At 38.2% G+C, this 27618-nt stretch overlaps 3 protein-coding genes across 4 annotated transcripts in view; all 3 read left to right on the top strand.

Moving 5' to 3' along the window:
• Positions 1–683: 683 nt before the first annotated feature.
• LOC134653225 (protein LTO1 homolog) lies at positions 684–1603 on the top strand. The gene is made up of 2 exons (XM_063508552.1): positions 684–896; positions 1355–1603. The coding sequence occupies exons 1-2, from the start codon at positions 728–730 to the stop codon at positions 1597–1599; spliced, it is 414 nt and encodes a 137-aa protein (XP_063364622.1). The 5' UTR covers positions 684–727; the 3' UTR covers positions 1600–1603.
• Positions 1604–1945: 342 nt separating this feature from the next.
• LOC134653374 (probable methyltransferase-like protein 25) lies at positions 1946–13966 on the top strand. Its single transcript, XM_063508710.1, has 8 exons — positions 1946–2156; positions 2545–2717; positions 5750–5858; positions 8647–8726; positions 9375–9531; positions 10306–10494; positions 11183–11292; positions 13599–13966. The coding sequence occupies exons 1-8, from the start codon at positions 1955–1957 to the stop codon at positions 13947–13949; spliced, it is 1371 nt and encodes a 456-aa protein (XP_063364780.1). The 5' UTR covers positions 1946–1954; the 3' UTR covers positions 13950–13966.
• A 13484-nt stretch (positions 13967–27450) lies between these two features.
• LOC134653350 (uncharacterized) overlaps positions 27451–27618 on the top strand; it is a 41876-nt gene continuing 41708 nt past the window's right edge. Inside the window, exon 1 of one of the 2 annotated variants that reach the window (XM_063508685.1) lies at positions 27451–27494. In XM_063508685.1, coding sequence (XP_063364755.1) covers positions 27455–27494 — 40 coding nt within the window. In that variant the 5' untranslated portion in view covers positions 27451–27454. The remainder of the gene's footprint in view (positions 27495–27618) is intronic. The other variant, XM_063508686.1, reaches the window with a different exon arrangement.

Raw genomic sequence — 27618 nt, forward strand, 5'->3', positions numbered from 1 at the left:
TGTGGTTTGATTGTGGTTCAAGGACGTAAGATTGTAAGATCTTAATGTAAACAAAATATTAATAAAGTTATTTCACATAAAACAGCTATGGTATGTAATCAATCGAAGGCAGAATAGTCAAAAGTTCTTCGACTTAAAATTAAAAATAGATGCTGTCATATTGAGGGACGTTCAAAAACTAAAAGAAGCGGTTGCATTGTTATATTTTATTTAACATTGAATAATGCATATAACGAACGTAAATTTCCATTTTTTATGACATTTTATGTAATTTTAATTTTTTTATTTAAAGCCTAGAAAAAAATTTAGCAAAAATATTTGATATTTCAAATAAATTTGCTTTTTCTCACCAGTTATGAACATCCTCTTGTTCGTTAGAAGTGTCAGTACTGTCAATGTCAAAGTCATGCTTGAATTGCTTGGCTTGCATGGTGCTTGCTGACTGTGCACTTAGAGCTGTTTTTATAATAATACAATATTTAAATTACAGTTTGTACATTGATCTATATTTTTTATTGTGTGCGACTAGTTTTTCCTTCTTTTCTAACTAACTATAATTTTCCCTGCCTAGCATACATACAGTTAAAATTGATTCATTTATATTTTGCTTGATACAACCTATTTATCAGAAAAGGTTTCATGGGGACTACACCACACCTTGAAATACTTTTACAAAAACATTTAAAAAATACTCTGCAACGACTATATCTTGTAAAAGAACCTTTAAATGGCTGTGGAACGTGATTTTAACGACGTTTTAGACGATATTTTTGTGCATGAGGAAACATCGCATAAAAATAGTTTTGAAGAGGGATTCAAGGCCGGTAAAGAGGCAGGGAACCCTGAAGGGTACCACTTGGGCTACCACAGAGGTGCTGAATTAGGGAGAGAACTGGGTAAGTTCATTTTTATTATGCCATTGACATTGAATTTACTTTTAATTTAATTTTAATCAAATTTAAATTTAATTGAACTTAAGTTAACTAATTTAATATTTTAATTTAATTTTATTTATTTTACAATTTATGTACTCTACTAATATAGTTTTTAAGCAGTGTAAACTAACAGAATATGGGCCGACAGACCTGAAATAAAGATTTTCAATTTCAATTTCAATTAGGAGCTGGTTGTATAGTTTGTATACCTACTTTTTTACCACTAAAACTCTGTGGTGACAATGTTATCTCTCACACACATCTCATCATCTCATGAACCTAGTATTTTAACTGGATCAGGCATGAGGGTGATAGTCTTATGTATCTTTCAGTAGGAGTAGCAGCGAAAGCGCTATTATTGTTTGTCCGTGTCACAGTCTCACATTTTTTTTATTCCCCACCATTTTATTCTTACACAGGATATTACTTAGGCACAGTGACACATCATTTAAATATTAACGAGAACTCAGAAACAAAGTATTCTGACAAAATCTTGAACCAGCTGACCAAAGTAAAGGAACTTATTGACACATTCCCTCGCACTAACTCTGAGGACCATGATATATTGGACATGGCGGAGAAGATAAGGGCACAGTATAAGAAGACGTGTGCACTCTTGAAAATACCATCGAATAATCCTTATGATGCTGGTGTATCGTTTTAGAATAATTTAGGTGAGTGATTCTTTATTTAGAATTCGAATGTGGAAAAAATTATAATATTGTTAGGTTCCAATTTAAAAAAAAGTTCACTAAATATTAAAAAACTGATTTCCCACCACAAACTTGGTTGCAGGGGTCCATAAAGAGGGTGTTCACATAAAACAGGACTCCAAATTACAAGCAATTTGGCCTACAAAAGGAAATAAACTCCATACAGTCCTGCAGTCCATAAATTCCATGCAGTCCTGCTGCAAAAACTAAGTGGAGGCTTGGTTGTGCCCTTGGGTCAAAAATATTGGAGAATAAAAACTTAAAAAAAATATATTTATTCATTTCAGATTAACTATGGACCCAACCATGCTAAAACTCCGCAACCATATAGACTCACTACTCTCCTACTTAACCCCCCTACTGCCGCTTGCAAACTGCCACATGGTTGAGTTCCTGACCCACAACCATTGGGAGACACTCCTGCCTAAACGGTTGAGGGAAACGCTGGATGGAATGGACTTGGAATGGGCTGTTGAGGAGTTTTGGAATGTGCAGAGTGATGAGTGTGGTAAGTTTACAAACTACAACTCTGTCCACAAATACCACACTTCTTTGCCTTTAATTAAAACTAAAGAAACATGCTATTATTATATATAAGACTTCAAAGTACGTAACTATTTAAGTTTCATAAGAAAGCTGAAGATATGAGAAATTTGCAAGACCAATGAAGTAACAAATGTCAAATTAAATAGATGTTTTCCTTTTTATATAAAAAAAAACTAAAATAATGCTAGATTCAAGTCTGAATGTCAGAAATGCTTGATTTAAGTGTGAACTTATGATTGGACGCATGGTGTCCAATCGTAAGTAAGCTTTTAAGAAATCCTAAAAAAAAAACAAGCATTATTGTGATTAACTTTTTAAACGACTTTTTAAGCTACCAAATCATATTCCAGACAAATCACCTCTCGGCCTGTGGGTACATACGGCACGCAAGCACTGTCTGTCAGTGAACAATGAGTACTGCTTGTCAGTAGACCAGCTAGAACAACGCATCAGAGACAGAGGCGGAGTGTTGCCACAGGAGATCCCAGTCAAGGAGTTCATGAACCCTAAGAAGAGTTACGAGGTTTGTCACAGCATAACTGGGTGGATCAACTATTTCTTGTTGTTATTCTGTCCGGTCATCCAAGAGACAATAGTAGCATAGTTTGTTAGAAGACATTGTCCACCACCTTCTTCTGACACGCTTGGTAGACGACCCTCAATGGAAAGGGTTTATAAGTATCACAAAAAAGCGTGTTTGGTGAATTTAAATGCTTAAAAATCAGGTTTTAAAGAGTGACCCAGCAGAACGTAACCATGGCAACGAGTGACAAGAAAAAGTTGATTCACCCAACTATTCAAGCACTGTCTGTCAGTGAACAACGAGTACTGCTTGTCAGTAGACCAGCTAGAACAACGCATCAGGGACAGAGGCGGAGTGTTGCCACAGGAGATCCCAGTCAAGGAGTTTATGAACCCTAAGAAGAGTTACGAGGTTTGTCACAGCATAACTATTCAAGCACTGTCTGTCAGTGAACTAGTACTGCTTGTCAGTAGACCAGCTAGAACAACGCATCGGAGACAGAGGCGGAGTGTTGCCACAGGAGATCCCAGTCAAGGAGTTCATGAACCCTAAGAAGAGTTACGAGGTTTGTCACAGCATAACTGGGTGGATCAACTATTTCTTGTTGTTATTCTGTCCGGTCATCCAAGAGACAATAGTAGCATAGTTTGTTAGAAGACATTGTCCACCACCTTCTTCTGACACGCTTGGTAGACGACCCTCAATGGAAAGGGTTTATAAGTATCACAAAAAAGCGTGTTTGGTGAATTTAAATGCTTAAAAATCAGGTTTTAAAGAGTGACCCAGAAGAACGTAACCATGGCAACGAGTGACAAGAAAAAGTTGATTCACCCAACTATTCACGCACTGTCTGTCAGTGAACTAGTACTGCTTGTCAGTAGACCAGCTAGAACAACGCATCGGAGACAGAGGCGGAGTGTTGCCACAGGAGATCCCAGTCAAGGAGTTCATGAACCCTAAGAAGAGTTATGAGGTTTGTCACAGCATACCACACGATTATCTTAAGTAGTAGTAGTAGTAGTAGTAGTAGTAGTAGTAAAATACTTTATTGTACAAAGAGAAACATAAAACTTGAAAGAACATCATCACTACACATCATTAGTACAAAGGCGAACTTATCCCTTTCAGGAATCTCTTCCAGTTAACCCTTCAGCAATTGAGGGAGAATTGGAGAACGGTAGACATAAAAGCTGTACTAATCGGCATAAAGATAAAAGATTTAATATCCTACAAGATAGGTCAAACCTATATCCTACTATAAGTATATACAAAGTATGAGATATGAAATATAACAAATATGTACCTAAACAGCTATATATATTTAAAATATATAATACATATATTACATTCTATACGATATAATACATATATACTAACTTGTTTATGTGCAATAAAGTGACTTACATACATACATACATTATCGGTCTATGTACACACATAGACCGATAATTGTGGGTACATACGTGAAAACAAACATACACATGTATATTTGTTCCTTCGTGGCTCTTTACAAGTCAAACAAAATTTAAAACATGACTGCAGCACCCCTAGCATATGATTGGCGCGACAGTATCTCACGGCGAGATAGACTAGACTACCCGTCGTTTTCTAACTATGTTAATAAAAGAGGGAGGGACGCCAATCATGTGCTAGCCCGGCTATTTAAAAGCGAACTAAATGTACGCCATAGGTATTGTGTTTATTATGACGTCATATACGTAGTCTATTTCACCCGGGATGACGTAAGGATTCTAATGATGCATCATACATCTAAATTGGTTAAGGCATTTAGAAGTTATCGTGGAATAAAGAAACTCACATACATACAAACATGAACACTGAAAACATACACTCCTTTTTGGGGAGTCGTGTAATTAGAATTACAGATAATTGTTTTCCATCGTATTTTCACGGAAACGTACGGACATGTCTTGCTATTTCAGTCAGTCTCGGTACAAAAAGTACTGAGGTTGACTGAAGTAGCATGATAAAATACGAACGTGTCCGTGTATTTTCAGCTGCTTAATCTACTGTTTAATGTTAATAAAAAACAGTTTTTTCTCAATAAATAAATAAAAAAACAACGGGTTGCACTCAGGGAGTGCCGGCAGAAGTGAAAACTCTATGACTAGTGCAAAATGCACTATGTATAATTGAGGTTAACGCCATCTAGCGTTAGCGCTAATTACTTGAAACCCCTAAGCACATCACTGTTAGTACTCGAGTTATATTAATACCAGTTAGAGCGAAACTCACTAGATGGCATTTAAATCAATAAAGAAAAACTCAATGATATTACATGTAACAGTTTTTCATGTAATATTGAGTTTTTCTTTATTGATTTAAACGATATCTAAATCAGTGGCAATCTAAATCTTACGGTCACGTGATCGTCTTACGCTGTCTCGAGTCTAACATTTTTCGCCCACCTCAAAAAGTCCGCAGCGCCGCTAAAGAAGTTTTCACTTCAAAAATGTTGTCTCACTCAGCATAGACTAGGAATCCTCTAGACTGAGTTTAGAGCAATTATTTCATGAAACCGATGCTGCCAAAAATACGGGGGTGCGGGGGGACGAGGTGAGCGAATCCCGTGCCGTGATTGGTCCGTTCAAAGACACGGACCAATCACGGCACGGGATTGACTCGAAGATGGAGTAAAACTACCGTATAAGTGGCAGAGGGGTTAGCGTTACTATGCTCAGTCATAGAGAAATATAGTAAGACAAGAGTGCTCACTCCATACATCAGTTCAGACTATTAATTTCAGTGTCTACATCTAGCATCGAGTAGCGGAACTATCAGTACTGCTATTTGACAATAGATGTAGCACCGACCGGAAAGTCTTATCTCAATAGCATAAGACTTTCCGGTCGGTGCTACATCTATTGTCAAGTAGCAGTACTGATAGTTCCGCTACTCGATGCTAGATGCTAATAGTCTTTTTGGTACTAAAACTGATGTATGGAGTGAGCACTCTATGTATTTTTTTCTCTATGGCTCAGTCTAGAGAATGTCTTGTCTGTGTGTCTCAGGTTCGCATCATGTCACGCCTGCTATCGTCTCTCCACCACATGGTATCGGCAACTTGCTCGGTGGAGGCCGGCGGAGGCCGCGGCCATCTGCTGGTGACCGCCAGCCATGGTATGTACCAGGGATGTTGCGAACATCCGCATCCGCAACCGCGGAACATCCGCATTATTTTCAACATCCGCATCCGCATCCGCATAAAATCGATGCGGAGCTTATGCGGATGCGGATGTTGAACAACTAGGTAATTTCGTCATTACCTATAACGAAATCGTCTAGATCAGGGATGTTGCGAACATCCGCATCCGCATCCGCAACCGCGGAACTTCCGCATTATTTTCAACATCCGCATCCGCATCCGCATCCGCAACCGCGGAACTTCCGCATTATTTTCAACATCCGCATCCGCATCCGCATAAAATCGATGCGGAGCTTATGCGGATGCGGATGTCGAATAAGTCGGTACAGGAACGTCTTATAGCGGCGGCGTAAGTGCTAGGTAATTTCGTAATTACCTATAACGAAATCGTCTAGATCCAGAAAAGTCAGCCAAGTTACTGTTTATTAAATATAACGCACCTATATTCTTGTTCAAATACTAAAAGTTTCGTTTTTTTTAATAAAAAAATACTAAAAATTAGAGATGCACCGGATATCCGGTTACTATCCGGTATCCGGCCTATCCGGCCGTTATTTTAGTATCCGGCCGGATACCGGATAGTGAAAACAGTCACGGTCATAATGCTAACGACACAGTAGATATAGCTGGTCAACCAAATCTTGTCAGTAAAAAAAGGCGCGACATTCAAATTTTCTATGGGACGATATCCCTTCGCGCCTACATTTTTCAAATTTGCCGCCTTTTTCTACTGTCAAGATCTGGTTGACCAAGTATAGAAATAAATACGTAACCAATGTCACACAATACACTTATTTGTTTACACAAAAGTACGCGCGCGCACTTGTAACTATAAACGAACTTACTACGTAATGACATGATAAAACTCGTTACGCTCCTAGAAATGTCTCCGCGCGAACGTTCACTACGAAACAGGTTGAAACCTGCACGACGCGCACCTGCAAAACTCAAAATATAGGTATAGTTCCGCCGGCCGAATATCCGGCGGCCGGATAGCGGATATTCGGCCACCGTCCAGACCGGATATCCGGTATCCGGCCAAACAACTATCCGTTGCATCTCTACTAAAAATGTAATATTTGACGTTTTCTAAGTACCTAATCCTGACATCCGCATCCGCATCCGCATCCGCGGATGTGAGCCTTTAAAAATCCGCATCCGCATCCGCATCCGCGGATGTCAAAAAATCGGCATCCGCAACATCCCTGGTCTAGATCCAGAAAAGTCGGCGAAGTTACTGTTTATTAAATATAATGCACCTATATTCTTGCTCAAATACTAAACGTTTGGTTTTTTTAATAAAAAAATACTAAAAATGTAATATTTGACGTTTTCTAAGTACCTAATCTTGACATCCGCATCCGCATCCGCATCCGCGGATGTGAGCCTTTAAAAATCCGCATTCGCATCCGCGGATGTCAAAAAATCTGCATCCGCAACATCCCTGGTATGTACATTCCGGTATAGAGCAAAAAATACATAGAGTGTTCACTCCATATATCAGTTTTAGTACCAAAAAGACTATTAGCATCTAGCATCGAGTAGCGGAACTATCAGTACTGCTACTTGACAATAGATGTAGCACCGACCGGAAAGTCTTATGCTGTTGAGATAAGACTTTCCGGTCGGTGCTACATCTATTGTCAAGTAGCAGTACTGATAGTTCCGCTACTCGATGCTAGATGTAGACACTGAAATTAATAGTCTGAACTGATGTATGGAGTGAGCACTCTATGTATTTTTTTCTCTATGATTCCGGTCACTACCTACTCTACCTAGCCACGATCACGATCGTACAGTCGCCATCAGATATATCGGAGCGGCCGGGCTGCTCACAAATATCTGAACACGCCTCTATTGTCAAGGCGCTAGAGTGCGTGTTCAGATATTTGTGAGCACCTTGGCCGCTCCGATTTATCTGATGGCGACTGTACATCGACAAACGCCAAAGTATTAAATGAAAGGAAAAAATGTATCGGGATGACGGGTACAAGAAGTGACGTGACTATTTCCGTGACCAGAAGTGAGTTGATTTTATTTTGTTTGAAAATGAAATGTAACAAAACAAACGCAACTCTGTTCCAATTGAATTTGATTTAAATTTCATTGTACTGAATAAGTCCTATAGGTAGGACCTTGGTCCTTACCAGGATATTAAGATAGCATGATTAGTATGTATACTATGTAAGCGCAAGCTAGTCACTGCACCTTATAAAACAAAGTCCCCTGCCGCGTCTGTCTGTTTGTGCGTATGTTTGTCCGCGATAAACTCAAAAACTACTGTACCTACGGATTTTCATGCAGTTTTCACCTATCAATAGGAAGGTTTAGGTGTATAATTTGTTAAGATTTTGTGTAACCCGTGCGAGGCCGGGGCGGGTCGCTCGTAAGAAATAAAGCAATCTAAGGGCTGATTTAGACGGCGCGCGAACTCGCATGCGATTTTAATGGGCCCACTGATTAGGTAACAGTCCGCCGGATTATATCGGCCTGTCAGTTAGAACAAAAAGTTGACAGCTCCGAACAACTGACAGGCCGATATCGTCCGGCGGACAGGTAATCAGTGGGCCCCTTTATTTACATTGCGGACTGTTGATTACGTCCAATTCAACCGGACCGATCAAAACCCGCAATGTAATGAAACTCGCATGCGAGTTCTCGCATCGTCTAAATGGGCCCTAAGTTTAAGCCAAAAAGACACAGATTTAATCCTTTGTTGGCGTCAAAAGATATTATCTGTATCGAAATATGAATACATTACAGGTTACAAGCTGCGTTGCCTCACTGTGGACTGCGATAGAACTAGTCTAGCCAGTGCTGAGGCGAGGGGCAAACTGATTCAGGTAACTACATTACTTTTATCAAAGATAATTTGAAATAGAGGCGTATTGTCAAAGTGATTTATGTAGCCAAAGATTTAATATTTTACATAAATCATATTAGTCGTTTACGGTTTTTATACATGCGATTATAATTATACTGGCTGAAGAAATCCAATGCTGCAATGTAGCCAAAGTAAATTCACTGCTATCTTTTGACAAAAGATTAAAACTGTTAGAACGCCATTTGACTTTTATCCTTATTCTTTCACTGATATGTGTTAATTTGTAAATATTGAAATTAACGCCATCTAGCCGAGAATAGGCCAAAGGTATGGTGCAATCTTTTCGAAGGATGGCGCCGTAACCTTTGGCCTACACTCGGGTATATGGCGTTAATAGGGTGAATCAACTTTTTCTTGTCACTCGTTGCCATGGTTACGTTCTCCTGGGTCACTCTTTAAAACCTGATTTTTCGGCATTTAAATTGACAAAACACGCTTTTTTGTGATACTTATAAACCCTTTCCATTGAGGGTCGTCTACCAGGCGTGTCAGAAGAAGGTGGTGTACAATGTCTTCTAACAAACTATGCTACTATTCTCTCTTGGCTGACCGGACAGAATAACAACAAGAAATAGTGGATCCACCCAATAAATAAATTTGAACACAGAAACAATGGCACGCCATATCCAACACCGGGTCCCGCGGAACGGGACACCTCCACCGTTTCGCGCAACTCTTTGTCACCGAGAATACTGACCTGGCGTCGGTTGTGAGGGAAAACTTCCCTGAGCTCGCACACGAGGATGTCAATGTGATGCTCACAGGTATGAATGTTTGGATGTGTGATGTGATGTCAGATCGTTTATGGAAATATTTATTTAATTAATATTTAAAATTAAATTGTTATTATTGTTCTGGCTTAGCTTGGAGTTCATAAGTGTCAATCCAAATTCTTATTGGCCAATTTTTTGATTTTTCGGTTGCCGAAAATTGCAGCATACTTACCTAATTGCAAATGCTCACAACTTTAGTAGGTACATACAGGTCGAAACTACAGTACTCTGTAGAAAATTTGAATTTCGCGCCTTTTTCTACTGACAAACTTGTTTGACCGGCTATATACAATTTTACCATCCAGGAACAAAATTGAAGAAACACGTTTTGTTTTCATCTTGTGTCCTATTTATGTGTCAATGCTTATTATCTTTACGTCTTTAGCCTTTGACTTAAGTTTTTCTCTTTGTATATGATCAGATAAATATTATTAGGGCTAGGCGGTCAAACCCGATAACTCGAACAAAAGGGTTTTTGAAATTGGAACTATATGTAACATACGTGCTGTTCTAATTTGAAAGAAAAAAATATTTTAATTTATCGGGTTTGACCTCCCAGCCCTAATAATATTTATCTGTCGGAACAATATACACATTTTTTTTCTGTCTGTATATGTGACCGTTTTCAAGTGAAAGCTTACCATACCATAAGGACGAGATCTGCTTGTGTCTTTATACGAATCACCTGCCAGAGCGTCCTTATGTCAAGCGACCTTTCACTTAACGACACATATGTATACCCCTATTATCTGTCTGCTTGTATAGGCCTCCACACTTGTGGCGACCTAGGCCCCTCCTCCCTACGAATATTCGTGTCCCAGTCAACCACGAGTGCTATATTCAACGTGCCCTGTTGCTACCATCTCCTCAGCGAAGAGATAACACAATCGACATTCTTCGAAGACTTGCAGAGCGCAAGCGGAGCTGGGTTCCCCATGTCAGAGTATCTTAGAGGTAAATTATAATAATAAATAATAAATAAATATTATAGGACATTATTACACAAATTGACTAAGCCCCACGGTACGCTCAAGAAAGCTTGTATTGTGGGTACTCAGACAACGATATATATAATATACAAATACTTAAATACATAGAAAACAACCATGACTCAGGAACAAATATCTGTGCTCATCGCACAAATAAATGCTTACTGGGATTCGAACCCAGGACCGCGGCTTCACAGGCAGGGTCACTACCCACTAGGCCAGACCGGTCGTCAAAAAATTAAAAGTGGAAGAAACCGGCCAAGTACGAGTCGGACTCGCGGTCCAAGGGTTCCGTACATTAAGTCCGACTCACGCTTGACTGCACATTTCTAATAGGTTTTCCTCCAAAACTTAACCAATCGTAACCATATTTGGAAATCTAAATGAAATTATCTGTATCGGACCGTTTTGCTTTTTTGGCTAAATGATAACAGTTTTGAATACCACGCCTCTCATTGCGGCATAGTCAATTAGGCCATTTTGGCCATTTTTGAAGGGCTCTAGCGACCAAAAAAGCAAACCGGTCCGACACAGATATTGACAATATTAATCTGTGTTGAAAAAATCATTGCTCTAGCTTCAAAACCCACGGAGGAAACAGTCGATTACGTTTGTATGGAGAAATGACCACTCCTGTTGGCTCTTAATTGCAGGCTTCACGCTGGGCCGTAACGCTCGTATGGTGGCCGCTCAGTCTCTAGAGCGGGTGGTAGCGAGGCGCGAGCTGCCGGCACGCAGCTTATTATACCGCGCTATGTTGCAGGTAAGTCCTATAGTAGGGACCAAAAAAAAATTATAAAATACAATACAAATCCTCTTTATTGCACAACCTCAATATAACATTTATACAAAAAAATACAAAAATAGTTTATTTGGTTTAACTTATGATACACTTTACATAAAAGGCTGGAGTCTCCCATTAAGTAAAACAATACTTGTGTTGTCGGGAGAGCCCGCTCTTCCATTAGGAAATAGGGTAATAACCAACAAACTGTACTTAACTAAATCAATATACAATTTACAAATTATTATATTGTACTTACAAATTATTATACAATTTACAATTAATGATCAATTTCAATTGTGTAATTACAATTAAAGATCTATAGTATTTTATAACAAAAATACAGGTACATAATTATATTTCAAGTGAAAGTGTGTGTGTGTGTATATGCATGTGTGTATGAGTGTGAGTGTGTGTATATGTATGTGTGTGTGTGTGTGTGTGTGTGAATGTGTATGTGAGTGGGATTCAGACTAACAGTGCCTCCGTTTCTTCATAATCCAGTGTGCTTAGCCATGATCTAACACTCTCTCTACACTTTAGATATGTCATTGGGTAAATGTTAAGTATTTTATTGACAGAATTATATAACTTGGCTGATTGAGTCGGAAATTGGCGTTGGGCAAATTTTGATTTGGTAGACGGAATATTAATAACATTGGGTATTCTCCTACGTCGAGTCATGTTGTCATTAACAAATTGTATAGCCTTGTGTTGTTTGAGAAGCAGAGCTTCTATATAGAGTTTTCTTACGGAGTGTAGGTCGCTAATCCGATATAATTCAGTAGTAGGGAATCTAAAAGGTTTAGAATATATGACTTTAAGCAAACTACGTTGCGCCCTTTCAACCTCCATGAGATTAGTTTTATTAGCCCCTCCCCATACTGGGATGCAGTAGGTTATTATAGACTGGGCTAGTGACAAGTACACTTGCTTTAGTAGTTCTATAGGGGCAATACGTTTCAAAATTTTGAAAATCCATATTAACTTCCTGATCCTCCCATTCAGAAGTTCAATATGGTTATGCCAGGAAAGCCGTGAGTCTATTATTATGCCTAGATATTTTGTGGAGTGAGTCCGGGTAATGATTGTGCAGTTGCAGTTTTGAGTGTTGTCAGGGCAGTTATGCACTCTCAACTCAAAGTCTGCAGGAGGCTGCGTGTTTCTGTATTTTGTAAAGCAGATATAAGTTGTCTTTGAGCTATTTAGAGTAAGGAGGTTATTGATCAGCCAAGTAGCTATTTTACGTAGCCCAGTTTCTGCTGTTTCGTATACAGCTTCCCAGGATTCGTCATGGAAAACTACTAAATTATCATCTGCATACGAGAACACACAGCCCCTGTCAATGTCTAGATTTGTAAGATCGTTTATGTATGCTAGAAATAAGGTAGGTCCGAGAACGCTCCCTTGTGGTACACCAAAGGAAATTTGAGACTTACAACTAGTGTAGTCGCCAATCTTAACAGTTTGTGACCTTTCCTGAAGATAGCTTTTGAACAGCTCTAGTGGAGTGCCTCGAACGCCTAGTTTTTCGAGTTTTTGTGTAAGTACGGAGTGCGAGACGGTGTCAAAGGCCTTACGAAGATCCAGAAATACTGCAAGGCATTTTTTACCATTGTCGGTTTGACGTGTGATTTCCGTGGTGAGCGCTAGGACAGCATCTTCTGTAGATCTGCCTTTACGAAATCCAAATTGTCGATCTGATATGATGTTATATCTATTAAAGTAATTGGTAAGGCGATTGTTAATTATTTTCTCCACTATTTTGGAAATAGTGATGATGATAGTGAACTGATATTGGTCGAAAGTTATTAACATCGTCTCTCGCCCCGGCCTTGTGTACAGGTGTCACAACAGCCTGTTTTAACTGTTTAGGAAAGACCCCGGCATCAAAACATATGTTAGCTAGTCTGCAGATAACAGGAACGACATTTATCCTGGCTAATTTTAGAAATTTAGTGGTCACTCCATCCCATCCAGGGGCACTATCACTCTTTAAACTCATCAGAATGCTGTCTACTTCACTAGGGTCCGATTGGAGGAGTACATTTACAGATAGACACATAGTATATGAAGGCAGAGGTAACAATAGGTGGCCCTATCGATTAGTGGAATAAAGTAGTGTTTATTTTATTGAACTTTTATTCGGTTCGTTTCACGATATTAGGTCTTTAACACAAGCCTCCTTGGGCTTACCATGGGACTTAGTCAAATAGTCAATCTGTGTAAGAATGTCCTATAATATTTATTTATTAACACGAAATGATCCTATTGTTTTGTTCCAGGCAATTATTAAGAAGCACAAACCCGACTTCGTATTAACAGAAGGCAGACTGAAGAGAGTAGGAGCTAAAAGCCGAAACTTCGAAGAGTACTTCAAAATAGCCGACTCCATCTTAAAATTAGACCTTTTTCATACTTTACCTGCAGATTCTTTGACGGTAACGGATTGTCAGTGGAAAAATATGGTTTTATTTTATTTAATAAGATTATGCTTAGCTCAGGTAATAGAGAGTTTAATATTATTAGATAGATTACTGTTTTTGAAAGAGAATGGTTTTGATAATACGTTTTTGGTTAAGCTGTTCGATCCTGTGTTGTCGCCGCGATGCCATAGCATTGTAGCTATAAGATGAAATATATATATTTTTATTATCAATGAGTATTATTATTTTTCTATTGTGCCGTATGCTCTAATAATAAATGAAAATGAGAGACTCTCGCTAGGTGGTTGGATCAAGGGTCAGATGCAGAAGGCGGTGATCTTGGACACGGCGCGGATAGTCCGCCGGTTCCTCTCTCTGCAGCCCTGACCACCGGCAGCTTGGGCCTTGCCCCGCTGCTGGCGGCACCCTAGGTTAGGTTTTTTATAATATGTTTATAAGTATTTTGTATTGTTTTTGTAAGTGTTTTTGTATTTTATTTTTATATCCATATTATAAAATAACCTAACTTAAGACCAAAAATAAATAAAGAGAATGAAAATGAAAAATCTTTATTTCCGGCAACTAGTGGCCCATAGACAAATACCTTAAAAATAAATTACTAAACTAAACACAGAACAAGTAGAATGGCGATGCGAGCAGGGTACAGTCACCAGCATAAATAAATGACTATGGGCAGCCGTGCAAAAATATCTGATGCTCCATTGGAGGCATAAGTATATGACGACACTACCTCGGTAAAAATATGTGATCCTTTGTGACCAGCAAAAATATCGTTAGTCCGTATCCGCATAAATATCGGATCGGGTCGCTTAAAAATATTTGATTACTCATAAAATTCAAAATTATGTGATTACTCTCATCTGGAATAAATATCTCTCCACTGTAAAAGCAAATACATCGGATGGACGACAGACCGCCTATTTATCTGACACGTTGGAAAATCACAAATATGTTATCGACCTTTAAAAACGAACCATACATGTTTGGTATAGAGCCGTAAATTGTATAAAGTGATTTGACAATTCACGAAAAGAGTGCCGACTTGTCATTGTATATGTCTGTCTCACATTATATTTTATCATCGATTTGACGGAATAAACGAATAAACTGGATATAATTTTGAATTGTAACGTATTGCAATCATGAATCTAGTATATAACTGGATCTGGCATGAGGGGTGGGGGAAATGACAAAACGGGATACTCTTATGAATCTTTCAGTAGGAGTAGCAGCGAAAGCGCTATTATTGTTTGTCCTTGTCAGTCTCATAGGAGTCACAGGTTGACCTCTTCATCATTCTTTTTTATGTAAGAAGGAGGTTTATTACACATTGTCTATTAAAAGTCTACCTGAATTATGTCACAATTTAAAATTGCAAATGAAATATGTGAGACAGACATATGCAATGGCAGGTCTGCACTGTTTTCGTGAATTGTCAAATCATTTCAAACAATGTAAGGCTCTATGCTATCCAGGTATGGTTCATTTTTGCCGGTTGATGACATATTTCATAATTTCGTGTCAGATATATAGGCGGTCCGTCTGCCATCCGATGTATTTGCATTCACATTAAGAGAGATATTTATGCCAGATGAGAGTAATCACATAATTTTGATTTTTATGAGTAATCAAATATTTTTAAGCGATCCGATCCGATATTTATGCGGATACAGAGTAACGATGTTTTTGCCGGCCACAAAGCATCACATATTTTTACCGAGGTAGTGTCGTCATATACTTATGCCTCCAATGGAGCATCAGATATTTTTGCACGGCTGCCCACAGTCATATATTTTTGCTGGTGACTGTACGTGTCGCCGCGGGGTTTTGAGCAAACGCTCGCATGCTACTCGCCCGCGCTGACCGAAAATGAAGTAAACATGCCTTTTTGCGCCACAATAACGTTCAGATTAAGAAGCCAGACGTCAAATCTGTTTAAAGGAGGCGTATCCATTCACCACGCACACAAGGCGCTAGCTAGTTTTACTACCATTGCGCGAGTGTTAGTAAATGTGTAGAGGAACGAGCGGCGACACCGGTTCCGATACTAACTGTGCGCGATAGCCATTCTAACCTCTTTAATATGTTCTGTGAAACTAAACTAAATGTATGAAGTTAAATAAGCTCCCGATGATTCTTCTCGGTACGGAGTAAAACCTGTCGTGCAATTTCCGACTTAAAATACGTGAGTGACCCGTTTTAATAAATTTAATACGTCTGTCTCACGGAAGTTTTGTTAGTAATGGATTTGTTCAGATATTTGTGTGAACCTTGGCCGCTTCGATATATAAGATGGCGCCTGTGATTGTGAATTAAATATTTAATCACGTACGCTGTCCTTAATGGCAAACTGTTGTCTATAGGGAAGGAAATTGGCTTGTAAATGCCGTTGTCCGATAGGTCAACCACTTGTAATGACGGACAACATAAAATATTTACGTTTGGCTTTTTACCGTTTATTTGAACGAGTTTTTGTTGAACTTGCAACGGTATTTCTTTATGTTTTGTAAAACAAAGTTTGAAACGAATGTGGTCGTTACGTACAATAAAAAATTGCCCAAGAGCATATCGGGCGCTGCTCAGTATAGGGTTCCGTACTTACCATTCTGTCAGAATAGGCTTAGTTAGTGATCATGTTCGCTATAGTTTTCATTTAATGTCTGTCTTAGATTCTATTTCTACGTTTTATTTTTATATTTTTTGGACCCATGGTGCCCATGGTTCAAAAGTTACAGGGGGAAAAACATTTTTTTTCTAGTTAGTTATTTCGGAGTTATTATTTCCGAAAAATACTCACTTTATCAAAAAAATATTGTTGAAGACCCCTACTCGTTTTGAAAGCCCTATCCAACGATACTAGGTTAAAGATATCCAACTAGGGTTAAAGCGAAAATAAATTACACCCCCATTTTACGTGTAGGGGAGGCACCCTTAAATATTTTTTTTCTAGATTTTATTGTACGACTTTGTCGGAACTATTTATTTACATATCCATGCCAAATTGCAGCTTTCTAGCACCAACGATCACAGAGCAACGCTCTTGATTGATTACAGACAGACGACATCGGGACGTGAAAGCGGTGAAACTAAAGAAATTTAAAAAAATAAATAAATACCTATTGCGCTGCTGGGCTGCAGAGAGCCATCGATCTGCGTGCCGCTTGCAAGGCTACGCTTCCCAAGAAGCCCTGCGGTCCCAAGACTTGATTTAACTTCCTAAACTTTGGAAACAAACATGACAAATAAATCGGAATTAATGTTTTGGTGGGGTACCACGTGTAACAACTGTTAAGGCCCCCCCCCACGCCAATGACCTTCGATCTGAATCCCTTAAGTGTTCTAATGTTTTTTGTAGCTTATCATATTTAGCAGCAACGGCTTTTAGCAATATAGTATCCCATATTTACTTCAAAGTTCATCAATTTTAGGCCACAAAACTGGTTTTCTGGCCATAACTTTTGTGTAATACTTTAAAATTAAAATCCTTGACCGGTCGGCAACGCACTTACAACCCCTCTTGTGTTGCCGGTGTCCATGGGCCGCGGTAATCGCTTACCATTAGGCAATCCGTCTGCTCCTTTGCCTCCTTTATCATAAAAATGGATTAAAACATCGTGTTCATAAAAATCAAATAAAAGCATAATTTTCCTTTTTTTATTGCCAAAACAATAGGGTGAGTAGTAAAGAAATTAAACTTATGAATCACCATAATCAGCACCCCTACACCACATGATAGATTACACCGAAAAGTAAATTTCCTTCTAAGAACTGACCTCAATGTAAAATACATTATTCCCGCGTAACTGAGTCACTGCTAAACTACTAAGCCTACTTGCACCATTCCCCTTGTCCAGGGGATTCAGAAACGTAATATCCCAAAATATATCGTAATATACCGAGCTATAACATCTTAAGGTACCTATCTTAAGATACCGTGCTCTAAGATATCGTAAGATAGAGTCTGTTCGGAAAGAGAAGAGTCGTGGAATATATGGGAACCAATACATTCCACGACTCTTCTCTTTCCGCACAGACTCTACCAAAATATATATTATAGCTTCGTGTCGTGTGTGGACTCTGTCAAATATGTAGTACGTAAAAGACATCGTAAAATGCCGTATCTTACGGTATGTCGTATATTATCGCTCCGTATGTGACGGGCTTTATACCTACACTAGCGATCCGCCCCGGCTTCGCACGGGTTAACAAATTATACATAATAAACCTTCCTCTTGAATCACTATCTATTAAAAATAACCGCATCAAAATCCGTTGCGTAGTTTTAAAGATCTAAGCATACATACAGACAGACAGCGGGAAGCGACTTTGTTTTATACATGTGATGTACCTACATATTTGCATGTCGTTTTAATTCGGCTAGCGATTGCAATAACAACCCCGGGCACGCAACCTAAAGATAAATCGAAAGATAGATACGTACAACAATCTTAACTACCTAATCGATAATGCACCGTATGTCTTCAATAATAAAGCGTACAATTTGCCATGAACACTGTCTTATATGGTATGTATAGAGTACTAAGTATGTACCTATGGTGTCCGATGAAACCAATTATAGAGGAAGATCAAAGGATTGACACCTTTAAAGACATGCCTCGGGGGCATTTAGGGAACTTTTTGGGAATTTAAATTAATTTCTTTCAGCGATTACGAGGTTGATTGGAATGACGTTGTGGAGACAAAATACCGTGTTTTTAGGGTTCCGTAGCCAAATGGCAAAAACGGAACCCTTATAGATTCGTCATGTCTGTCTGTCTGTCTGTCCGTCTGTCCGTCTGTCTGTCCGTCCGTATGTCACAGCCACTTTTCTCCGAAACTATAAGAACTATACTGTTGAAACTTGGTAAGTAGATGTATTCTGTGAACCGCATTAAGATTTTCACACAAAAATAGAAAAAAACAATAAATTTTTGGGGTTCCCCATACTTCGAACTGAAACTCAAAAATTTTTTTTTCATCAAACCCATACGTGTGGGGTATCTATGGATAGGTCTTCAAAAATGATATTGAGGTTTCTAATATCATTTTTTTCTAAACTGAATAGTTTGCGCGAGAGACACTTCCAAAGTGGTAAAATGTGTGTCCCCCCCCTGTAACTTCTAAAATAAGAGAATGATAAAACTAAAAAAAATATATGATGTACATTACCATGTAAACTTCCACCGAAAATTAGTTTGAACGAGATCTAGTAAGTAGTTTTTTTTTATACGTCATAAATCGCCTAAATACGGAACCCTTCATGGGCGAGTCCGACTCGCACTTGTTTATGACTGCCTGAAATAGGTTTTTGTTAGCTAGATTCCTTATGAAGTAGTCGTAGGCAACAAATACTGATAAAATTTACTAAAACTAAAACATTTTAATGAAATTATTATATGTAGGTATACCATGTCTTTAACTTCTGAGTATGGCTAAGTGGGTACATTTATTTAGAGGAATCTAAATGGCATAGGTAATTTTGCCAATTAAATCCTTAATTGTTACGAGTGGCATGGTCAATAACTGTAGCGTCACCCTACAAACTTTTGTTAGTATAAGACTGTATAAGTTACGTTTTTGACCCATCTAAACCGCTCCACTTACTCAATCTAAGTTTTTACCCCTTCTAACTTTCTTAGAACTAGTGATAGTTAGGTAGGTATTCGTAACCGAAACGGATACCGATAGTCCACCACGCCCCATTCGCACGAAGCTTACTCTAGTTAATGACCGGTTTGTAAACTAATGTTTTCTACTTATGCCATTTTCTTAGAATAGGTAGTGATGGTGTTAGGATGGTGATTTATGGGTTCCTTTGTAAGTAATTTTTGTCTTTTATTGTGTTATGACGCCTTAATATACAACGTGCCCACGAGGGAGCTGAAAGATTTTAATCAATCCGTTCTGAGGCCAAAAAACGGAAAACTAATTATACATAATATTAGGTAATTTAGGTAAAAGCCGAAAAACTCAACACCCTGCCCTGTATGTCGTTATCTACTGCGTTACGAAGAATAACAAATTCAAACCATCGATTAACTTGGTGTGTAAATGTAACGCGTAACTACCCGTACCTACCCCTAATGTAAATTTCATTCGATAGCGTGACGTGACGTACGTGTTTGCGTTGATCTCATTTTGTATGGGATTTTGAGTTACCAAAACGTCCCGTTTGGCGCGCTGTTCAAATTCACATACAAATAAGACTTAACGCAAACGCGTTGTACGTCCGTCAGGCTTCGTTCACACGGCATTGTCCTGCACGTTTTTTTGCAGTATACGTCTTAACGGATAAATAGTGGCATATACTTTGTGCATAGAACCATTCACACGGCGTTTGTACTGCAAAAAAACGTACATTCTTTATACGTTTAAACGGATACTCACCGGACTTGTCAAGCAAATCGAATGAACTTTTAACGTATTCGGCAGTGGCGAGTAGTATAGTTCTGTTTCATTCACACGGCACAATTTTATACGTTTTTAGGGTTCCGTAGCCAAATGGCAAAAAACGGAACCCTTATAGATTCGTCATGTCTGTCTGTCTGTCCGTCTGTCTGTCCGTCCGTATGTCACAGCCACTTTTCTCCGAAACTATAAGAACTATACTGTTGAAACTTGGTAAGTAGATGTATTCTGTGAACCGCATTAAGATTTTCACACAAAAATAGAAAAAAAAACAATACATTTTTGGGGTTCCCCATACTTCGAACTGAAACTCAAAATTTTTTTTTCATCAAACCCATACGTGTGGGGTATCAAAAAAATATATGATGTACATTACCATGTAAACTTCCACCGAAAATTGGTTTGAACGAGATCTAGTAAGTAGTTTTTTTTTATACGTCATAAATCGCCTAAATACGGAACCCTTCATGGGCGAGTCCGACTCGCACTTAGCCGCTTTTTTAACGAAAAAGCGTCTATAGTACTCGAGCGTTTTTCGGAGGGATCACACGTATTTCGTTTGGAATTTCGAGGTTATTTCAAAATGGTTGACGAATCTTCTATAGATAACGAATTATTAATACGTTTAAAATCGAATGCGTGAAAAAGCGTGCAGGACGTTGCCGTGTGAACCTAGCCTCACGCTACCGAATATAAAACGTACACTAGTAGGTACCCGTGCGATTAGTCACTGATAGTGTCAACTGACATATGCGCTAACGTCTACGTAATTTATTTTCTATACATCTCGCTTGCACTAATATGCGAGTACGAGCGAGACGCATAGAAAGTAAATTACGTTCTCGATCGCATTTATGTCAGTTTCAAACTGGTGGTAGCCACATAGGGCTTCGTATGCCGTTATCTACTGCGTTACGAAAAAGAATAACAAATTCAAATCATCGATTAACTTAACTTTAATTTAGAACTATAATATTGTTTAATACAATGTATTTAAATTCACTAGCTTCATCAGTGCTTAGACATACGAAGGGTTAAATGTGTGTAAATGTAACGCGTTTCTACCCGTTTCCAGGAATACGGTCCGATTCGGATTTTGAAATAGATATCTGTTAGATATCTTTTAGACATCGCCAAGATACGATAACGATGTGTTTAAGATCTAACCTGTCAAATTTGATATTTGCGCGATTCTGGAGATACTCTTGAACGATTTCCACAAGATATGGCTTAGAGATCCAATTCACATCTAATAGATATCTAACTCTATCTTACGTAAAAGTGACATTGATTGCTCGAATTGCCCTGCAAAAGCGAACTAGTTGAAATCTAAACTATAACGTATCTAGAATGGATCTAGTACGTGTCGTCTCTTGTGAATATCTTGAAGTTCGAATACGGCAGTAAGTTGTTTACGCCAAAGACAATTAGAAAACTAAAACTTGTGGGCCGAGATAAATTGGATCTGTTCACTCTATTGAGAGGAAAGGGATTTACGCTTCAAATAAACAGGTGACTTCGAAGATTTCAGCCTTTGTCGACCTTATTTTAGGCTATTTTGTTTACAGAGCAACAGTAAAGTACATATAACTGAAATAAAGAGGAACTGTAATGACTAGGGAATTATTTATAGCAGATTGTTAACCAAAGGATGAAAGACACCCATTTCTGAGACTGAAATGGTGCCTTTGACCCGAGATAAACACTCTACTTTTCTTTTATAATAAATAAAAATCGGAAAAAAATTAACGAAGGGGCATAGCTGTGGTTAATAGACATCAAATTGTGTAAAAATATCTATGCAGGGAGGAAAATGGGGAATACGTTTGTATGGAGGAGCGTCGTCGACCCCTTTCGTCTTCTATATAATATATTTAGATACCTACCTACTTAGAAACATATACAGTAGAATCCGCTTATAATGACATCAAAGAGAAGGGACAAGTACGTCATACTAAGCGGATGTCATATAAAGCATAGTTGATAACTTCTTATTTTTGTTTATTTTTCCCATATTTTTCCAAATTAATCATAAATTACTTTGTGAGAGATGAGTTTTATTAACTTATCAACTTGTCACTGAGAATCAAAACTAAAACAACTTAACCGCCTCGCATGAACCAAACGTGCTGGCAGAGAAATACGTGGGGACGGCCACGAAAACCAGCGAACCGCCAGCCAGTATAACCGGACATAATTTCATGAATATAGGATTTTTAGGTCATTGTAAGCGGTTTGTCACTATTAAGCAAAGTCATCTTATCCGAATTTATCACAAAGAATCGTATATGAAAACCAAACTTCGCACAGTAATTACGTCATAGTAAGCGGAGTCATAATATTCTACTGTAGTTTTTTTCGCGATTTCGGGGTTGACTCCATAGTAAAAGTTGTTCTATGACCAACATATTTACCGCACAGAGTATGGTCAGGCATAACAAAATTACCCTGATGTATAACTTCGAATATGTAACCCATGGCCATAAATCATAATAATTATGTTAATTTAAACGACACGTGATTGCAGAAATTATTTTAATGATTTATCGTTTTTGATTAGAACTTTTAACTTCGAAGGAATTTCAATATACTTACCTATTGCTCAAGTATTACAAGTTTTTTAACTGCGCTCTTTCCAAACATTTTGTATGTTTTCACTTTAAAGCCTTGCTTATTTTGACATTACTTATGTTATTTTAGTAATATTTTAACTCAAGTATTTTTCTGGTGCAAAACTTATTTTTTTGTGTAGTTTAATAAAGGGTTTTGAAAGATACTGCGTGCTTCAATGAAATTCTAGGCAATTGTGTCTTAAAACCATTATAATATGTATGTACTTATGTAATTGATCCTTCTTTGATGTTTATTTTAGCTTAGCGTGGACTAGGTCTAGGTTTCAGAGATCTCGGAAACGGCTTTAACGATTTTGATGAAATTTGCTATACGGGGGTTTTCGGTGGCGAAAACTCGATCTACCTAGGTCTTAACTCTGGGAAAACGCGCATTTTTGATTTTTTATATGTTTTCGAGCAAAGCTCGGTCTCCCAGATATTAGAGTCTGTGGTTATTTAGATAAACCTCAGTGTCAGTTTGTCTATAAAACCCTGGATACCTAACCTTGACCGACCTTTCGTATTCGTAACGTCAAATCACGACCCCATTAAGCATAATTGCGCATTTTTATACATTCATATTTTTCTTTTTTGTGTAAAATGTATTTAAAAAAATTAAATACATTTTAGACCTCTGAGTGATTGGAAATCAGATTCCCTTTGGGAGCGTAGGTTCGTATCCTACCGACTGCGCCAATCAGATATATCAGAGCGGCTAAGGCGCTCACAAATATCTGAACATGCCTCTATTGTCAGGGCATTAGAGAGCGTGTTCAGATATTCTGAACACCTTGGCCGCTCCGATATATCTGATGGCGACTGTACTTGGTAAGCGACAATCAAACACCATTTTCATATCAAGACTCAGCTTCAATTTATTGTACGCAACACAACATGCATGAATGTAGGTACATTAAGCAAAGTACCTACACCTATGATCTTGATTTTTTTATCGAGCGAAAGTCAAAAACTCAATTAGAATCGCTGAAATCCCTAGAAGACCTCAAGATTGCTAATTTTTTTTTTTGGCAACCTTATTGTGATCTAAAAAACCGCTACGACTTTTCAAAAACTGTGTTCTCTGAAACTACTGCATCTTATTAGCACGAGGGACGTTTTTCATATCCTCCTGGCTCCTAGGCCTTTATAAAGGATTTAATTCAAATCGAATTTAGAATTAAAATGGAATACAGGAAGGTTCCAAATTCAAAACTGCAATAATGACAAGGGGGGACTCAGGAGGATATAGGTAGGTACATAAGTACCTAGCAAAAAAAGCAATATCGCGCCCCTGGGCCGTCCCACGTATTTCGCACAAAGCGTTGGAAATGTCACCGCCCTTACGGTAACATTATGGTCATAAATTAGAATTTTAATTACGTTATTAAAGTTTCTAGTGAACCGGGTTAATAAATCATGATATAGGTTCGCCTTAATGGCAATACTGCTGTTTTAAGCTAAAGTAGGTATTTAAGATAATTAATGAAATCACTTTTCTTTGACATGTAATGAGAGTGAAACGTCCTTAAAAACCCGTAGAAGTAAAGTAGAAGGGTCAGTACTTGGATGGGTGACCGTTTTTTTGCTTGTTTTGCTCTATTTTTTGTTGATGGTGCGGAACCCTCCGTGCGCGAGTCCGACTCGCACTTAGCCGGTTTTTTATTATTTCTCGCATGAATGTAAACATTTTTGTACGAGAATCGCCTGACGATTATTACATACGATAATGTCATACGACTTCTTGCCCCAAAACGTGCGAGAAAATCGCACCATGTAAATGGGCCTTTTTATTGTATTTTCCGCCTACTTACTCCGTATTGTACCGAATCTCCTTACCGACCTTTCTTGTCATCGGGATAGGTGGATTGCTACCTATTAAACCCGACTCCTCGGAAAAGTGTCGATATATCGCGTGACGGCTACAAATGAAGAAGATTAGTCATCGATATGACGTGACTGTGACGTGACGGAGGGCGGGGAAAGTACCTAAGCAAGTAAAGATAAATACTATTTGCGCGTTCTTGATAGTACTATGCCTTATGGGAAACGGTCGAAGAGATAGTTCAGATCCGGAAACCGCTACCAACTTTTAGTATGTTGTTGGGCATGGTATTTAGTCTCCAAAACTGCCGGGAGACTAAATGAGGGACGGAATATAAAACACGTTTTGTAATGGCTGAAGCTGAAAACATACAAGGTGACCAGTATTGCAGCGTGACATTGCTGCCGACCGCATTCCTGCCGCAAATGTCAAATAATAAAAAATCGAAAAAAATTACCACTTTAAATGTTCCTGCAGCAATGCAGTGAACAACTATTAATAAAAAAATTGTAATTGTCATACTCGATGTTACTGCCTCAATTTGTCATTTGAGACAGCAATGCAGTCAGCAGTAATGTCGCGCTGCAGAACTAGAGCAGTAATCATCGTTGTTGTTGCATCGTTGTAGAAAATTACACATAGATTAAGCAGACAGTACAAAACAATAGAGAGGTGTACCTAGGCGTTTATGACAACACCACAGGGCGGATACGCCATACATCAAAAATCATTTGCGTTTATATGTGGACACGGCATGTACACGCGTCATTGTGTATATGTGGGTAAGTCACTTTACTGAGAGTACGCCAGAAGTCCGCCAGATTCATATATGTCGCGGGGCGAGGTAATGCGAGTCGGGGCGGGGCGGTGCGTGGCCGTTCTGTATGATAATACTATCTATGTATTGTGTATGTATTACTTATTCTGTGACAATACTTATCACTGAAAGTTATTTCGTCTCCATAAATATACCCGCCTTAGAGTTTTGTTTCATAAGTTCAATAAACTATAATATATTAAAGTTGTGTTTTAAGTATGTTTGTGAATAGAGAAAATGCTTTATTACGCACGAGGAAAATATTTTTTTCCAATTTTCTAGGATTTTTTTCTTTTATTACTTATACGGGAAGATCTTCATTAAATCCAAAGTCAAATTAAATTAATTAATAATGATTTTATATTTTTAGCGGACAGGGAATTACTTATGGGGAAAAAAATATGGTATGAAGGCATAAGCCTTTTAAAATAGTATTTTGTGCAACAGGTACAAAATAAACTTATTTAAATTGGGTGTTATAAGGTTCATTCATTTGACATCGCTGATGATTTTATTTAACATAGAAAAACTATGAATAGGTTATTATTCAAAAAAGATAGTTCGACAACGTGAAATAATTCTTATGATCATAACATAGAGGGCACAACTATTTCAAGATAGGGGTTATGCAGTAACGGATATTATGGTTTTTCAATCAATATTAGCGGAACCCCTGTCTAAAACTGCGAAATTCGTATACAGTTTTTTAGATGTCTAGCTGTTTAGTAACACTTATTGAAATTCTGTAATATAGAGGCCCAACGGTGCCGACATGTCTTATTGATAAAGCCTTCTTTTAAATATGTATAGATTAAAAAAAAATCATAACATGTTCTCTTGGGATAAATAGTAAATACCCGAATGTGCGTCATTTTAACGACGCAGCAATCGCCCAAACAAATGAAAGACACTATTCGTATTTCCAACAACATGGTTAGGAATTTCATGGGAATGGCGACGGGGGGTGAAGTCGTATGTTTACTGATAAAATTAAGTGGTTAATTCCACAATTAACCCAATAAATAACCCTATCAAAAGGCTATAAGCTGCATTTTTGATACCTAAATAAATCATTCTTCATTTGTTTTTTTAATGAGTGGCGTTCACGGATAGCAGCGCACCTCGTATTTCTGCACGCCGCGCCGCGAATATGCCCTTAACTAAACGGATCCCCATTATTTTTGTCACACATTGTATAACGCGTAGTTTTAAAAAACGCGACTGGTCAACGTAAATGGTACAAAACAATACACTCTTTTTTTGGGCAGTCGTGTAAAAATATGACAAACTGGGTCGTCACATGAAAGTGCTAATAAAATGTATTGCTACCGGTGTACCTAATACTACGAGTATATTCATATCAATACTTCTGTCACCGCATCTAATAAATGAGATTTTTTATGTTTCATAATAAACTTTTACGCACGTTTTATTCGCTTTTATGTATGCCTGGCGCTGCCGCTGGCGTGTCCTACCGAATGGGCAAGTCCACAGTACTACGTTTGTGTATTTTGCGTTAGTGGGTTTATAAGGTACATTTCATTTGCAAGCAAGAAGGATGTTTATATCGGTCGCGTTTTTATCGCTTGTCACCATGCCGGTCACCTTCTAACAAGTATGTAAGTGCGAAAGTGACGGGCATAGTGACGGCGATAAAAATGGAACCATACTGCGCTTGGGACTTTTTTATGTAATAATAATATTACACTGTATAACTGTCATCATAACTTACATACTGTGTAAGTGTGTATGTATGTAAATTATCCGCTCAATCGAATTGAGAAGTTGGTCTAATTAAGCTTGTAAGTTTTGACCCAAACATACATTACTTACAAGACAAATAAAAGCTTGATGTAATAAAAATTGCGTGCACCATGCCGTAGCCATCGCCCACACTATTAACTTGTACATCAATGGACCTTATGCCTTTTGTAATAAGGTCCAACGATGTACAGTTAGGAGTGTTGCTGTTTGTATCGTGTCCCATATAAAGGCGCTGGCGACCTGCCGCGCGGCATTACAGTTCCGAGGCAGAATGAAGACCGCGCGCGTCGCCGTGCTCGCCCTGCTGGCCGGTCAGTTACGAATTTAAATTTCGAATTCGAGGTTTTTAATGTTTTATGGCTGGTTATAAATTGTTTTGTTTTAAATAGTTTTTAATGTTGATTTTATATATATTTTTTTAATTTCAGTGTTTGA

The sequence above is a fragment of the Cydia amplana genome, chromosome 13 (assembly GCF_948474715.1).
Source record: "Cydia amplana chromosome 13, ilCydAmpl1.1, whole genome shotgun sequence".
Classification (NCBI taxonomy): domain Eukaryota; kingdom Metazoa; phylum Arthropoda; class Insecta; order Lepidoptera; family Tortricidae; genus Cydia; species Cydia amplana.